This window comes from Abramis brama, assembly GCF_963993115.1.
Source record: "Abramis brama genome assembly, chromosome: 22".
NCBI lineage: Eukaryota > Metazoa > Chordata > Actinopteri > Cypriniformes > Leuciscidae > Abramis > Abramis brama.
In genome coordinates, this window is record NC_139984.1 from 29,838,332 (window position 1) to 29,851,719 (window position 13,388).

General features: G+C 34.6%; 2 protein-coding genes across 2 annotated transcripts in view; one reads left to right on the forward strand and one right to left on the reverse strand.

Moving 5' to 3' along the window:
• The window catches only part of LOC311072953 (uncharacterized protein), a 100,699-nt gene that overhangs the window by 13,811 nt on the left and 73,500 nt on the right, over window positions 1-13,388 (forward strand). The gene's annotated exons all lie outside the window — the stretch shown is intronic.
• LOC311072980 (uncharacterized protein) lies at window positions 765-6,116 on the reverse strand. The gene is made up of 4 exons (XM_084098371.1): window positions 5,978-6,116; window positions 5,544-5,888; window positions 3,839-3,979; window positions 765-2,038 (listed from the first exon to the last, which is right to left on the reverse strand). Exons 1-4 carry the CDS (start codon window positions 6,009-6,011, stop codon window positions 1,971-1,973), a joined length of 588 nt encoding a protein of 195 aa, XP_083954497.1. The 5' UTR covers window positions 6,012-6,116; the 3' UTR covers window positions 765-1,970.

Consider the following 13,388-nt stretch of genomic DNA (forward strand, 5'->3'; position numbering starts at 1 on the left):
TTTTGTCCAAAATGTACATTGAATTCACTTGTAAAATAAATATTTGTAATTTGACTGTAAAATGAATTAACTTGATACATTAAGCTCAAATCAGGTAGAAAGAGCTCATTTACTCATTGGTTAACTAGTGTTTATGTGTTAACTGGCCATATTCACTTTCTATACTGTGCATATTGCTGCACTTTGTTTTAAATTATTACAATTCAGGACACTGATATGAATCTGATCATTTCTGAATTAATTTAAATGTTTTGTTTTCTCAGTATATGTCTACTTTCTGTTACATAACTTAGCCAACTCTCTTAAGTAACAGAAAGGACAGAATTAAGGTTAAAATTAAAGGTGATAAATAATCTTGAAGTGTTTGATTTAATCTTAACTGTTTTGCTTCTGTTTCCATATTTCAAACAAGTGACACTGTTTCATAACCAGTTTTAATCTGTCATGTAATGTTTTGAAGATATTTCGTTGATTATTATGCAGATTATGAGACATTCTCCAAGTATGTGTGTAGGCAATTGAGATTTTAAGGAATGCACTGTTGTAAATGTGTTTGTTCAGAGCAGTGTTAGATCGGAAGGAATCCCCACGTCAGAAATGTCAAATCCGACGCTGGATCTTCTCAAAAGATATCCATTTTGTCTGGTGTCCAAAACCAGTAAACAAAAGTCTTGTCTTTTACCTCAAGACTCTATTAACAGTCTTCTGTCAGTCTGAGAGTTTGACTGAGAAAGCCAGAGAAGAGCAGAAGCAGGAGACGAAGAGATGATAATAAAAGAGTTTATTGAATAATCTTGTTTGCTTATGATTCAATGCTCAGACTTAGTTTGACCACAAATCCAACAAGTGTTATTAAAACAAGAGAAATGAATGAGGCACTTATATTTAAGTAATAAATATATAGAAAATATATAGATAAGCAATGGAAAATTACTGCATCACAACATTGTCCTGTGACACTAAAAACCTTGAAATGGAGACATTCTCTTACAGTATCTCCTACATGTGAAGACAAACATCCCTTAAAGCCACACAATTACAAGATTCAACAACAATAAAAAAGAAATAAGTAATATAAAAACAAGATGATAGTACAGGTAATATTAAAATGATAAATTATTCAATAACAATTAAACCATATAAAGAAATGTAATATAGTCAGTAACACTTGACTATATATTTTAAATAATAAATAAATAAAATACAAACAATGCAACAATAAACCCTGAATTCACCCTATAGTTGCAAGCTGCCATTATCATGATCCAATCCAAAGCCAATAGCTCATAAATGATGTGAATCTCCACTGATATAGCTTATACTGAATAGCTTAAGATAATACACGTTGGTCCTAAAAAACTTTCTAAATAAATATTTAAATATAATAAAAAATGATATATACTGTATATATGAAAAAAAAAAAGCTACGATAAAGTGATCGACTCCTGCACAGTCGTTGCTTATGAGCTGTTGACAGAGAATGTGCTAAAGTGTCTGTATAAATACATTCTTAGGCATATAAATGGGTCATTTAATTTCTATCACAAAATTACACATCCTACTTGTATAAATAAAAGAGGAACTTTTTTATCCCATTCACATTAATGCAATATTAATTATGACTTAACGGGCTGTTTAATGCTTTAACTTCCTCTAGTGGACAATCTTAAGAGTTTGGACCCTTAATAATAATACTAAAAGAATTATAAAATGGCAAATGGGACACTCTATGGTCTTGTGGAGTTGCTCAAAGGAAGCAGAATCCCTCGGGAATCCCTCGGGACACACTAAAATCACAGCACCAGAGTCCCAGTGGTTACACTTTTCAGGCAGTCAAAGCACCGTTTGATAATTTAAAGCTAATTTATCATGGAAAAAATGCCCGGTTCTGTTTTTCCAGCTTAGTCCTGAGCTAGATGAGGTTACCAGTGTGAAATAACTCCCCGACATTCATTAAATATCAATAAAAGTCAGAGATCCACAAAGACGTCATTTGCGTCACCTGCGGTGTCGTCATTTTGTGACACTTGTGAAAAAGCTGCCTGTAAATCAATAGAAAAACACAGTTACAGGATGCCACGCAAACCAAGTGCAAATAATGGTGTAGATGCAAAAGCATAATCTATAACTCTTTTAGGGTTATAATATCCAAACCATGCTATTGCACAATAAAAAATCTTAAAGGAATAGTTCACCCCAAAATAAAAATGTGCTGAAAGTGTACTCATCCACCGATGTAGAGGAGTGCGTGTCTTCACGAAAACAGATTTGGAGATATTTAGTATGACGTTAATATAGTTCTCGATATAGTTTTCTTTATAGTTCTCGTTCTTGGTGTGAACGGGCCTTAATATGACAAGTTTTAAAGAAATATGCCATCCATGATGGAAATTAAGTTTGTTTCTTATCTGAACAGTTTAGCATTACATCACTTGCTCACCAATGAATCCTTTTTAGTGAACGAGTGCCGCCGAGACCAAACCGCTGATAAAATAATCACAATAATCCACACGACTCCAGTCCATCAATTAACATCTTGTGAAGTGAAAAGCTGCATGTTTGTAAGAAACAAATCCATCATTTGCTAAAATACGAGTCCTCTATCTATAATATTCAGCTTGTCTGAATCATGAGGGAAATATTTACAGATCAAACACCATTTACAAGCAAAAATAGTTCTAAACAAATATGTCGGTGGATTTTGATCGTGGACTGGTGTTTTGGCCAAAAGCAAAGCTTTAAATTTAAACTGCCGGTTTCACAGACCAGACTTAAGCTAGTAAATCTCAGACTAAAATGCACGTTTGAGCTGTTTTAACTGAAAGCAACTTGTATTGCTCGTTTTAAGGCCCGTTCACACCAAGAACGAGAACTATAAAGATAACTATAACGAGAACTATATTAGCGTCCACACCAACGAACGATAACGCGAGCGCTGCGGTTTCAAAGTAGTGAAAATGGATGACCTGCTGCTGCTGTACGTTGTGTACAACAAGTCATTGAATGTGTTTTTGCTGTTCTTGTTGCATTTCCACGTCTTTTACCAGCAGAAGTCCTCAGCATGCTACGTTTCGAGCGCATCTAAACAGTGAATCTGGCTAGTCTAGTGTAATCGATCTAATCTAACAGTGAATTTAGCTGACGAAGTCAATCGTGGAATAAAAACAACACCAAAACACTTTTACACTGCGCGAGCCCTTTAAATCGAGTGGATTCTGATTGGCTGTCAGTGTTTTAGCGTTCGACAGTTGGAAAAAAAAACGTTCTGAAAATGTTGTGATCCCAATTATATCGTTTCTCATATCTTCATCTTTATAGTTATGGTGTGAACTCTTATATTCTTTAATATGGAGAACGATTTTTAGAATTATATCTTTATCGATATCTTTATAGTTATCGTCCTTGGTGTGAACGGGCCTTTAGACTTCTAATGCGTGACACCCTTCCACCGGATCTCAACTCTCTTGTGAACGCGCGTACGGCCGTTGTTGGAAGCCAGTGATTATAGTTTAAAAAGTTTTATATATGGATATTTTTCACTTCAGAAGGCCTTTATGAACCCCTGGAGTCATATGGTTTACTTTTATGACGGATGAATACTCTTTTTGGAGCTTCAAAAACTCCAAACTTACTCTTCACTTCCATTATAAAGCTTTTCAGTTTTTTTTAACATAACTCTTTATTATATTCGTCTGAAAGAAGACGTACACCTAGGATGGCTTGAGGGTGAGTAAATCATGGGCTAATTTTCATTTTTGGGTGAACTAACCCTTTAAAGAGACAAAATAGTTTGTTTGTCATCTTTAACAGATTAAGTTAAATTGCTCTGCGATGATACTTGCCTTTCTGCGTTTCCAATAAACGACGCTGATGGCACCAGTGATGAGCACCAGTATGAGCACCAGTGTAGCTGAGGTTATGCCAGCAGTGAAGAACTCACTGTACATGACAGAAGAGCTGATGGTCCTGAGAGGAACCTCTGTATGGGACAACAAGATCAAAATCTGTTAGTGGATTCTTAAATATCCATGGTTTTTCACGAATTTGATTAACATGTATGCACACAAGAATGTATAATTTATGTCCTGTGGTCATCTCTGATCAACACCAGTGATAAGATATACAATGAAAGCACTGCAATTGGAATAAAGCTCTGAGCAGGTTATTCTCGCATGTCACATGACCAAACATCATCGCATTTCTCATTCTCACATAAAGCTCTTGAACGGCGTATGCCATATGCACTACTTTATACTTTTATGGTGTTTTGCAAGTATTTTTATAACTTTAATTCCCATTCATTTTCATGAAATCTCCAGGATATTCTTACAGAAAATATAATTTTGTGTTCCATGGAAGAAACCAACTAACGTTTTATAACAGCAACACAAATTTTCATTTTCAGGGAATCCAGGTATAAGACAGAAGTAAAAATATTTCCTAAATCAGGGATTCGTGGAAAAAAGTTTTTTTTAAAAGTTGAGGAAAAAAATTAAGAAATGAAAAAAATGTAACTGAAATAAATAATAATAAATGATATAAACAATAAATAATTAAAAAAAACATAAAAATTACTACATTTGTTTAATTGATAATAAAGAAATTATTCAAATCTATAAATACATTTTACATGATCCAACAGAATAGTAGGCTACTATAGTGAGTATGAAAAACAATGTAATAGAAATAAAATATTAAATAAATAAATATTATACACATTTTGTGATAAAAGTATTTATATTTTAGTATGATTTGTGTTTTTATATACAAAAATATATAGTTGCCTTTTAAAGTGGTCCTTCACATGAGGATAGTCATATTTGGTCCAGTGTCATCTTAACAATTGAAAACCATTTTTTAAATCATCCAATTTGAGTTTATTTATTTTGAGACTTGAAAAGTTAAATCTTAAGATGTTTGATCACTCACTTGGTTTGTCATGCCTACATTAAAGTTTGTTTTGACGATCTTTCCTTTTCTAGTAGCTACACAATTATGATTAGATATACATTTTTAGTGTTGCTGCATAAGTTTGGCACAATGTACAGCATTCCTGAACAACATTGGCTTCGGTTCAGTCAGTGCTCTCGGTCACATCCGCTACATCACGAGACATGACGCAATGTTACACCTCGATCATCCAACCCATAAGTTACTTGAGTTCATTCATTCATAGTGTGTGAAGCCCAAAATTCTACTTCTACGGCTAAATGTGTACAAATACCTACATTCATTTTAATAGCATACAGTGGAAAATGTCGTTTCAGCTTACAGGAGACAAAACAGGAACTGTTCTTACTATGTATAAAATATGTATATAATTAAATGGCAATTTCATGATTTATTAAAGTTTTTAGACGCCCGCATACGTAAAAATGCCTCAAAATAAACCATTCTTTCTCACACTTAGCTAAATCTATGTTGCTGTTCTCTTGCGGTCCTGCGACATTGTGATGATGCAACTACTGTAACGCATTAGGCTACATGAAACTCTGGGTTATATTTCAAAGACAATACGACATGCTTAGTAGGCTAATACTTACGATATAGTGTAACGTTGTAAATCTGGTTTTCCAGCAGTGAATCGCTCAGTTTGCAGACTTTGTAAAGTCCCGTTTGTTTGTTACTGACGTTCATCAGGATCAGCGTCACATTCCCTCCATCATATATCAGAGAAACTCCAGATTTTTCCTCGCGTTCACAGTCTCCGTTATGGCAGATTAACTGTGCAATCGATTCCTGTGAGGAGTCTTTGAGACGGGTTACCAAAACCTGAGGGTCTTTATCCGGTTTCTTGATGTGAATTGCGATGGTGAGGTTTTCTCCTTCAGAAACCCCGAGCGACTCGATCTCATCTTTATTGTCATCAACAGCAGCAGCAACAATGCCTGAAAAGTATTTGCACCGTCAATATACACAGCAGCACCTGCTATAAATGAACCTGTGAGAGTAACTGTCAAACCAGAACATGACTTACCAATACAACACGTTACTACAACAAACAGTTTCATCTTGGAAGAAAACTTGATAATGTCCTTGTCCTATGACTTGACTTTGATAGAACTTTATATCATCCTTTGACGCAACCTGGTCAAATCAGAGTTGTCAAATTCACTGGAGCTTTAAACCACCTAGACAAGTAGATTTATAAGTAGCCTAGAATCCTCCGCATTCGACTGTTCTAGACGCGTGAACGCGTCAGCCATCTTTGAACGGTCAACATTACAGGCGCAGTATTCAGCTTCACTCACAGAGTAAAAACACTGACTTTTATAACATGCCACAACTGCTGAGATTTAAATAGCCAATGACATTGGATAACGTTAAACATTCTCACATGTGAATAATCAGTTCACAGCTTTCATTAGAAGCTATAAGAGCAATTTGGCAATTCTGATTATCTTTATTTTAGTCTGATTATATTTTAGTGATAATTGCTGATTAATGATAAACTAAACACTACGAAATACATCTTCTGAAGTCTATTACAGATATAGATTCATAGCTAGATTCCAAGGTTGCAACTTAGTACTCACGACTTTGACCGTCCCAATATGGCGGACGGCTTCTGCACAGCGGCAAGTAATGAGGAGTCTATGTAGGCTATATTTATCTATGTTTGGCACTTCCTCCTCCTCGTCCTCCTCCTCCTAACCAACCCACATACATCACACCACACATCACACCATAGAGATGTGCATCCAATAATATTAATATTAACTTGAGAAACGATTTTTCTAGTTGCTGATTCTGGAAATAATACTGTTGGTAGCCAAAGGCCTCAATATGGACATGAGAAGTGATTTAGAATATACTAAGACAATTATAAATGAGTTATAAAATGTTTAAAATTAATCAACTCTTAAATGGCAATTTTAACAATAAAAATTATTTTACCAAGAGACTAGGCCTATAATTTAGTCTTAAATCTTCTCTGTTTGCTTTCTTCTTAAAACTTTTAACATATTGGTAAAATAACACGGTTGCCTTCCGGAAATATTATTATAATATTATATAAAAATATTCAGTAAATATGGCCCGATAATAAATATGACTGTTTCTTAACCCATGGGTTATTGTACCATTTACTCAACCAGAGATATTCAACAAACAATGAAAACAAAACCAGATTTTTTTAAAAAATTCAGAAATAATAACAATGTAATTTTCAATTCAAGAGTATAAGAATGATCAAACACTGCCATCTTGTGATTGTGGCCTGAATCGCAAATAAAATACACAAAAGAATAGTTTGTTTCATTGTGTGTGTGTGTGTGTGTGTGTGAGTGTGTGTGTGTGTGTGTGTGTGTGTGTGTGTGTGCTCAATCATGGAAATCACGTGTTTTGTGAACCCCTGTTCGAGATAAACTCGGCTGGAAAAATTGGACACCCCTGCCATGTGCTTTAATTTGATAGAGAAGCATTAATAGATTTGAGAAAAAATAGATTAAATAAACATAATTTTACAATAGCCTATTCAAATCATAGTTGGATTATTTTGTGTTGAGCAATTAAGAAAAGTGAATAATGTGTTTAGCATATTAACATTCTTACAGTAAATATGACTTTATGTTAGACAACTGAATTGACTTGCTCTTAAGAAACATCATCCTTTCTTTTTCAGATTTCAGAAAACCCAAAGGAAAAGAGGCATCGTCTGATGCAAGCCAGATTTTTAAAACCTGAACCGTTAGAGCGCTTGTAGTCACAATGACATCAGACTAATGTTACTAATGCTAATGAAACTAATGTTATTTTTAAAGGTTTTAATGCTTTTGTCCTTTTTTTTTTTTTTTAAGAATGATCTTTTACATATTTTTTGTCATTGATTGTGTTAAACTGATCAATAAAATAAATTGACTCAATTGCTGGAAATGTGTCATTTATATTTTAAAAAGTTTCCCCCAACTTTGAAATGGTCAATAATTTGTTGACGTACCACTGAAGTGTAGCTGAAATATTAATGTTGTTACAAAATTAACTTTACATCAGGTGGCCACATTGTTTTTTGTAGACATTTACATTTCAGTTGTATTTTTAGTATTTTAACATTGTAACATTGATTGAACAACATTACCAATGATAATTTTTGTTAATTTGTTCATTTCAATGTTGATTCAACAGCAGTAATGTAGAATCAGTCATGATGACATTACCATTTATGTTGTTTTTTGTTGAAATTTCACCATTGTTTCAACACTATTTATGAGTGCAAAATTGATTTTGAACCAACATCACTTTCTAATGTTAATTCAAAGCATTGACGCATTAACATTGATTCAACATTGTTTCAATGATTGCTTGCTATCTGGGTTAACTGTTGTCCTTCATCCTCAATAAACAAGCTAAAATTAGTCCAAAATGCAGCTGGCAGAGTTCTTATAGGTCAAGAAAATATAATCATATAACACCGGTTTTATCTCTACACTGGTTACCTATTCAATTCCATATCAATTACTAAATTCTGGAATAGCCTTCCTGATAATGTTCAGGACTCAGACTCACTCCCCCGGTTTAAATCTAGATTAAAGACGCATCTCTTTAGCCAAGCATTCACATAATGCATCTCGTAACCTTATTAGTTATCAGATCAAATGCACATGATTCTCTTTTGCTTGAAATGTTATGAACAGCATCTTCACTAATTATTTTCCATGTGTTTAACTGTTTCTACCTCAGGGATGCCCACATCAGCTCCAGTTCTGATCCAGACTCTTATGAAGACTTCAGATGATCATAACACCTGTGAAGAGATGATTTCAACTCCTGCGAAGACTTCAGATGACGCAAACTCTGAATCAACATGCACCACTACAAAAACTAAAAAATACTTCAATGAGCTCATTGTTTTTGCCGTATTTCTGAAATATATAACTTGGACACAGTCGCCACTGATAACAGATCATCTAAACTGTAATTTAGACGCATACATTTTCTGTAAAGCTGCTTTGAAATGATGTGTATTGTGAAAGGCTTTGGCTTCACAAATAAATGTGAATTGTTTTGTAGTGTGTCCTTTTATTAGGCTATATAACTTTAACCCTATTGTTATTTAAGTAAAGACAGTCAAATCTACAGAATAAAGAGTTTTTCAGGAATGTCTCAAAGGAGGCAGTTATAACAGTCAAACACTTCTTTTATAATAAGCAATTCAAATACAATGCAGTATTGGAGATTCTTTTAACTAGTTTTACTTATTTCTTTATATTCTACATCATACATACTGTATTTTAACCATTTATTTATATCCTGCATTGTAAACAGTAAGTCATCCAAGCAAATAGCATTCAAGCATTTGTTTATATATTTGCTTATATCAAACAGAAAGCAATATTTTGTCCTGCTTAAAGCTATCCAAAAATTAGTACTAGTTTAAACTAAGCAAATAGTATTTCTTACAACAGGTTTCACACCAGAGCATTGGAGCAGAAATCAGTCTGTTTCGGTTTATTTGGTGTGAATGCATTCTTCCAAACCCAGTGCTCACCACCAAGTCCACTTGAAAAAGTAGGCTGTGGTTCAGTTCATGTTAAATCTGGTTGGTTTGAATGTAATCTGCTGTGAACCACAGAAATTAACTTCTCTTGATGATTGTGGGGTTATTTCACAGCGCCCCAAATATTCTCAGTCTGTTTCAGGAAGAAACACACAGAAACACACTTGAACAAGAAGTATTTCTTGTTCAAGCTTCTTCAGAGGTTTATTGTTCAGCTGAGTATTTATACAGTACATACTAAACACCAAGAATACATTAGTATAAAGAATATCATTAGCTAACAGATAATAATAATAATAATGTTTAAGGATCACCAACCGAGCATGTCTCCATAGATGAGGAGCAGGGAGGGGGAGAAATGGTATAGTATGTAAGCGGAATGCAAAGCCAGTACTTTTATACTTAACTGAGATTGGAGAGTAAGTTTTATTCAAACAATGATGTATAATTTTCTACTTTGCATGCTTCTGGTCATGTTATTATAGTGAAATGCATTTAGTCATAGCTGCATGTCTCTGAATAAATGGAATTAGAGCAGTACAATACATATTACAATACATCCACAGGAGACAAACTAGTGTGAAAGTAAATTAATGAAATAAAAATGTACATATTTGGTATATTCATTAAATATCATCTGTCTTTAAAGGGATACTTCACCGATTAGCATTAAGCTTTGTATCAGTAGAAACCCGGTAGTATTTTGGAATGCCCGTGCTTCCCTCCCTCATGTCCCCCTGAGACAAGAGATTTCTGTATTGTGTGTCTGGAAAAAATCGTCATTTAGTGTCATGATCATCTGAGGCTTTATTGTCCAGAGGCGAGAGACTCCAGCCAGTAGGAGGAGCTCGTCCCGCATGTGTTCAACCCGCCCATAGGGGGATCTCACGATAAAACGCCGTCTTTTCAGTTTCGAGTCGACTAGTAGCCTAGTTGTATCATTTCTCCCGACACTGCCCTCTGTAACCGGTAGGCGTGGCTTGGGAGTGTCCTCGTAGGTCAGCGAACAAGTGCATTCTGGGAGTTGTAGTCTTTCATCCACATGAGCCAAAAATACATTTTCTGGCTTTTCTCAGTCTAGAGGGCACCAACTTCTAAAATAATTTCACATTTCTAATACATAAATGCCCCAATTTAAATACACATTCATCTTTCCAGTGGTGAAATATCCCTTTACGTATAGATCAGTTACTGCTATGAAGAACAGAACATTTTGATTATATCTTTCTTTTAAAAAAAAATATTATCTTATGTGAACTTTCAGTTTCAGTGTGCTATATGTAGTTTTGTATATGCCACATTCACTTAGGTGCGGGACAGTCTCATTTCAGCTGAGTATTGTGTATCAGAGTCCTTGTAAATTGCTTCACTAATATTTATCCAGACTCTCAATAGCTTCCTCTTGAGAGTATCTTCTCCATTCAGCTGGAATCTTGCCAGGCCCCTGATAGGTTTTTTTTATAGTGCTTTTCCAAAAAATTTTGGAATCTGCACACAAACCACTTCCAGTACGGCAGCTCAGAGAGATCCGGGGTGATACTCCATGACGCATATTTAGGATCTCCTTTTCTGTATTCCTTCCAGAGGACTTCATCATCTGAGCTATTTAAAAAAGATCGATCACTGGCTACTGCTGATGTGCAGATGCTGATATATAGGTTTGTTGTTCCTCTGTAACTCCACCCATTCAGTCCAACATTACGATGGAAAGGAACACTGTGATCTCCAGTATGGCCTTCTATTGTGTTTGTGCAGATCGCTCCACAGAAAGGACACTGAACCCAACAGCTTTACTGGAAACTTGTGCTGAATTTACTGCTTATGTCAGACATTATAGAAGGAAGTTCTTTCATTATCACATCTTCTAGGAAGCTGACATCAACATCATCCTGATTCACTCCAGTGAGGTCATTTAGAGACAATACCAGCTCATCAGAGAGTTGGAGTGTGAAATGACACAACCACAGATGAGCTTCTCCATTGATCTCTTTAACATGTTTGGTGGATTGATGTGCTGCGTTTGTGATCTTCTGCTCCAGCTGTTTAATGCTGTTTTCCATCTTGGGTCGAACACTATCTACAAATCTTTCAGTGATGTATTGACTGACTTCATCTTTGATGAAATTCTTGAAGTGTTTTCTGGGATTTTTAATTTAGGTCATGCATGCTATAAAATTATTTTTTTCTGCCAGTCTCCTCAAGATGTGTTTCTCCAATTTTGATCAGTTCCCATTTAGTGATTCACAGTGCACCTTTAGGATTCTTAAAAATTCTCAAGAAAAAAAAGGAAATCCCATATAAACCGGAGTAGTGACCCAATTGGATCCCATTAAAATCCTGTAGAAAATCCTACAGGATATTTATGCATTGTCCAATAAGACAATTTCTATCGGAATCCTATAGGATATTTATGTATAGTCTTATAAGACAATTCCTATTGGAAATCCTATAGGAATGGTTCCAAAATATGATAGAAATTCTAATTAGAATCCTGTACAATTTTCTTATTGGAATCCTTTAGGATTTTTTGACAAGGGGAATGCACACATTTTGTAATTTACTTGCGTTGAAGGCCAATGGAGACATTAAAAAGAGGAGATTTCAATTTTAGCCACTGATACTGACTGAGTGCAAAGCCTATAAAATGACATGGAAATAGTAGATTATATATCATGAAGTGAAAGTGAGTTTATAAGATTGACTTATAGTATGACTTAAATAGTCTCAATCACTGAGAGATCAGAAAGAGATAATAATTATAATAATAATTTATTAAAAGTTCGGATTAATTGTTCAATTTTTTTAAGGTTTTGATGCCATCTAGTGGATGTAACTGGTTTCATTGCCAGTGTGTCACTTCCTGATGAAAGTCATAAAGACTGAAGATCTTCAGTGAATGTTCATCAGATCAGTTTGATCTTCAGGTGCTTCATCAAGAGAAACGACACAAAGCAGTTCCTGAAAACTGTTCAAAATGACCATCAGCATGTGTGTTTTCATTGTGTTCTTCATCAGTATGGAAGGTAAGAAATAATTTCTTTTCACAAGTAGAATATTATTTTACTGGTTGTGTTCACTGGTCAAGACACTTACTGGAACATTTACAATGGTTTCAATTAATGCTGCATACAGATCTTGAGTTGTACACAACACAATTAAATATTTTCAATATTTCATCACAACATATCAAAATGTATGCAATTAAATGAGCAAACTTGACAAAAGTACTAGTAATGCTTGGCAAGGCAAATTTATTTTGAGCACATTTCATACACCTGGTAATCCAGCACTTTACAGAAAAAAACTATTTGGAAAAATAGCAATCCTCTGGAAGCTGGTTCCAGCTGCGGGTGGCATAATACCTAAACGCCATCTCACCATGAGTTTAATTTACCCTCAGTGTTATTAACTGGCTTGATCCCTTCGGATCTGAGAGCTCTATTTGGTTTGTATTCTACCAACATCTGCATGTTGGTATTTTGTATTTTGTTGGTATATGTATTTTGATCCAAGACCATTATGGGATTTGTATACATTTAAAAGTACTTCAAAATTGAGAACTGGTGTAAAATGTTCAGTTTGCTGGTTTGGGTCAGGAGCCTGGCACCAGCATTTTGTATGAGGTGCATCTGTCTAATAGTGTTTTTAGGAAGGCAGTAAAAGTCCATTGCAGTCGGTTATCACACAGTGATCACAGTTCACACCTGCAGTTTGTTACTAGAAATAAACATTAACTGAGTAAATAAAACCTATATTAAAGGCAGCATTTTATTTAGTTTGTGATGTTGTTATTTTTTGTTTTAATTATTTTAGAACACATGTACATATAACTAAATAACTATATTTAATTAAATAATAATTATTATAATAGTCACATGTTTCCATTTATATC

Excerpts from the sequence above, each read along its gene's own strand:
- LOC311072980 (XM_084098371.1), bottom strand. The coding sequence starts at position 6,011 with ATGAAACTGTTTGTTGTAGTAACGTGTTGTATTG. Across the intron at positions 5,889-5,977 it reads TGTAGTAACGTGTTGTATTG|GCATTGTTGCTGCTGCTGTT; the intron begins GTAAGTCATGTT and ends AATACTTTTCAG. Across the intron at positions 3,980-5,543 it reads TTACAACGTTACACTATATC|AGGTTCCTCTCAGGACCATC; the intron begins GTAAGTATTAGC and ends TGTCCCATACAG.